Genomic DNA, 3973 nt, shown 5'->3' with positions numbered 1-3973 from the left:
TCTCTCAAATAAATAAATAAAATCTTTAAAAAATTTTTAAATAAATTCACACACTGCTTTTCTTTTTTGGATATCTGAAATAACCTCTGTTATCTAAGGGCAAATACCTCCCTCCTTCAATATTTGCAGTCAGGCTGAGCTTTCTAATTTTCTATACCACTCAGGCCCTTCCCTCATCTGATACCCATTGGAGAGTCATCCTTGTTTACAGGGACTGGCCAATAATCCTCCCCAGGCTTGGTCTCTGTGTACCTGTCTAGCCATGGCTCCTCTTATGTCTTATTCCAGTTCTGCTAAACAGTAACACCTCCCTGAATGTGCAGAGCTACTTCAAATCTTGGAAGAGCGAAGGAGGGCACTAGGAATAACCACAGCCGGACAGCAGGAGTAACTGCTGGACTGTCTATATTTGGACAAACTGGGCTGTGTGTTTGTTCAAGTGATGCGAAGAGTGATAAAGGGCTTAAGAAAGAGAGAAATGTGATCTGATTCCTTTTGCTTAAAGAGCACACACTGATGTTATCCTGTAGATGTTTGAAGGGAATGAAAAACTACATTCAGGGAAAGCAATTAGGATGTTGGGTTGCTGTTAACTATGTAGCATCTTACGAGCTGAACATCAGTGATGCTGATGCTGATGCTTATTTTATGATGACCTGTTACTATGATGAAGAGTCTGATGCACCTGTTTATGTCCCCCTTTTCCAAGATCAAGCAGAAGTGAAGAGAGCATATGCAAAGCAGTTCATAAAATACCTAAAAGAGTGTCAGAGTAAAATCTGCCTTCCAGTGACTAAGAGGCCTGACATAGAGTACTGGGGAACTGACCTGCAAGTTATAGTGATTGCTCTGGAGATGGAAAAAGAGTTACAGAAGCACCTGCAAGAGCTGAAGAGCTTGGCTTCTAAGAATAGTGAAACTGATCTCTTAAAATTCCTGAAAAAGTTCTTGGTTAAACAGAAGAGGAACATAAAGTATCTGGAATACCAGCATAGCTATCAGAAGGAATTAGAAAGGCTGGCTGCGGAGGAAAGCACATCTGAAGAGCCTGTGGAAGCATCGGGCAGAGGCTTAACATCTGAAGGCAAGACAGCAAGTCCTCCATCGTTATAATTATCTAGAAAGGAATGATGAGAGATGAAGAGAAGACACTGGCAATGAGAATGGAAAAGGAGGAAATATGTGTGGCAAACATAAGAGATACAATGGATATAATTTAAAAATTGCCTTCATATCAGAACTGAAGGAGAGGGAGAAGTCCGAAGGCTTTCTGGTTTCTCTGTTGGAAGTTTGTGAGGATGTTAAGGGACTCGGACTAGAAGATAGCTTCAAGACATATTTGGAAACACTTTTAACTCAATGAACTTTTTACTTAAAGCAAAGAATAAATGAGACAAATGTATTTTGGTCTTGAAAATGTGATCTGAGCTAATCTGAAGAAAGCACGGTATTTATAATATTGATAGAACATGTAAATGTTTCTGCCTTTTGAAATCATATTTATCAGCTTTAAAATAGATTCAGCTTTTTATCCTTCTCTCTTAAAAAAAATCCTTCCCTGATCTGTGAAGTTGGCCTTTGCATTCATATGCCACTGTGTATTCTCTTCTGTTACTATACCAATGACCATTTGGGTGCACACTCTTCCAATGCAGGGAGCATATCCTATCATTCTTTCTACCCAGTGCTTTGCCAAATGCCCGGTAGGCATTATTACAGAAGATGGTATTTCAGAGTTTTAAATTTGAATGCTGGTGGTGTTCACTCTGTGCCTGTGAGGTGTCATGTACCGTTTTGGAGAAAAGACCTGCTTACGATCTAATGACAGAGTCAGTCAATAAAAAAAAATATTGTATAATATAGAGGTAATTAATTTAAAAATAAATAAAGCAGAAGGCAGAAGGATGGGTTGGAAAGTTCCTGAAGGGAAGGGAGTGGCTTTTCATAATGGAGTGGTCAGAGAAGGACTCCTGAAAAAATGATATCTGAGCAGAGACTTGACTGATGAGATGGAGTGATGATGTGAAAATATGAAGAAATATTGGTCTGGGCAGAAGGCACAACATGGACACAGAACCACCATTCCTAAGATAGAGAATCTCTCATTCCTCATGGAGACTTCGTCTTTAGGGAGCTTCTCTGGGTTTTCTGGTAGACACGAAGGCTTCGGCTGTTGGGACTGGGAAAGAGAAAAGGACTGTATTGGTCAGCATATTTGGATAGAAGGGTGGGGCAGAATAGACTGAGGGCTCCAGGGAAAACAGTTCTGTGAGGCAGGGGAGAAGACTAGGGGTCCAGGGAGAAGGCAGGTGAGGAGAGACACACATAGGTAGAAAACAGGCTGATCCTGTGTTTATATCTGGGTTCAAGGATGAGCATTTCCCTAAACAAAGATCACAATACAGGAACCACATTGTGAAAAAAACTTGCAACTTTATTTGCAACTATATAGTTAGATCTGGTTTCTACAAGAAGAAACACTTAAAGAGGAAGAAAGTACTTATCGGATTTCTTTTTTTCCCTGCACAATGTTAAATAAAGTGCTTTGGTTGGTTTCCCCTTAAATACATTACATCAGTGGTTCTCTGTGGGCCTGGAATGGGTCCCTAGAAGGTGCATTTCTAACGCATTACCCAGATGATACTGATGCTATTCGCCTAGGAGCCATACTTGGAGAACCCCTGAATTAAACTAACTGAAATAGCAACTTGACTGATGTCAAATAAACACAGGTTAAAGTAAGTGACAATCTTACTACTTTCCTTTCAATTTCTTTTAGGTATTATAAAATACCTTAGAGTATTTTATAATAATTAGTTTTTCTTAATATTAATCCTGTGAATATACAAGTTATAAATATATTATCATTCCATCACCCAAATCAAAGTGAAGATTGCTAACACCAATGCTAAGTGTTTTTTTTTTTTTTAAGATTTTATTTATTCATTTGACAGAGAGAGAGAGAAAGAGAGCACAAGCAGGGGGAGCAGCAGAGGGAGAGGGAGAAGCAGGCTGCCCGCTGAGCAGGGAGCCCCATGCAGGGCTTGATCCTAGGACCCCGGGATCATGACCTGAGCCAAAGGCAGAAGCTTAACCAACTGAGCCACCCAGGTGCCCCTGCTGAGTGTTTATTGGCACCCTATAATGTCTCAAGCTGTGATCTAAGTGCTTTAAATTAATTAACCTCATTCAACCCTCTGAATCGTGCTGGGAATTAATAATGATAGGCTCTTTGCCTATGAAGAAACAGAATCACAAAGGCCATACGTTAGAGCAAAACACCTAGGTTGGGCTAATCCAGAATTTTGTTCTTTTTGACATGTTCTTTTATTCTGCTTTAGGCAATGAAGCAGACAACATATTCACAAAGGAATCATGGATATAACCTAGAACTACTGCTCTTTTTTTTGAGCATTAATGTTTCCTGCTTTGAAATATCAGGTCCTTTTGGCAGCATCATGGTTTAACAACATGTTGTTAATCCCAGGAAAAGCACACTGAGCTTCTGTGCATATTTATATATTTAAATAGCATCAGGCATTTCACTTTCATGGTCCATGATTTGTTCCCTAGAAAGTAATAGAACCTGTGTAAATCCCTGTTTTTGGGTTCTATGGCACAGATCCCAAACAGATAAGGGGAGGCTATGCATCAAGAATGTATGACAATGCTCCAAACTTCTGTTTGAAGGCTACCCTCCTCCCAAGTCAATGGAGGTTTGTGGCTGCAATCAGTCATCAGACCGGAGTTACTCAAAGCAGGGAAGGAGGATTTAACCTTGTCCCAATGGGTTTTAATTAGCTACCTTTTATGTGAATCACAATCTCTGTTGACATACGAGGTGAATATGCATAACTGAGGTATTTGTACCTTCAAACCCTAGTAAGAGAGTTAAAAATTATAATTTAAGTAAGCCGGTTTCTTAGGCATTTTTTATAAGATAACCGGAAAAGAGCAAGGATTAAAAAGGCAG

At 39.7% G+C, this 3973-nt stretch overlaps 1 protein-coding gene across 1 annotated transcript; it reads left to right on the top strand.

Annotated features, from left to right (window-relative positions):
- The first annotated feature begins 543 nt into the window (after positions 1 to 543).
- On the top strand, positions 544 to 1113 carry LOC114220115 (soma ferritin-like). The gene has a single exon (XM_028117795.1). The coding sequence runs from the start codon at positions 544 to 546 to the stop codon at positions 1111 to 1113; it is 570 nt and encodes a 189-aa protein (XP_027973596.1).
- Positions 1114 to 3973: the final 2860 nt, after the last annotated feature.

Source organism: Eumetopias jubatus, unplaced genomic scaffold (assembly GCF_037043125.1).
Source record: "Eumetopias jubatus isolate StellerSeaLion01/CBP00866 unplaced genomic scaffold, mEumJub1_p1.0 scaffold_2, whole genome shotgun sequence".
Lineage (NCBI taxonomy): Eukaryota > Metazoa > Chordata > Mammalia > Carnivora > Otariidae > Eumetopias > Eumetopias jubatus.
Note: the sequence above shows the minus strand (reverse complement) of the source record. Positions and strands in the feature narration are given on the sequence as shown.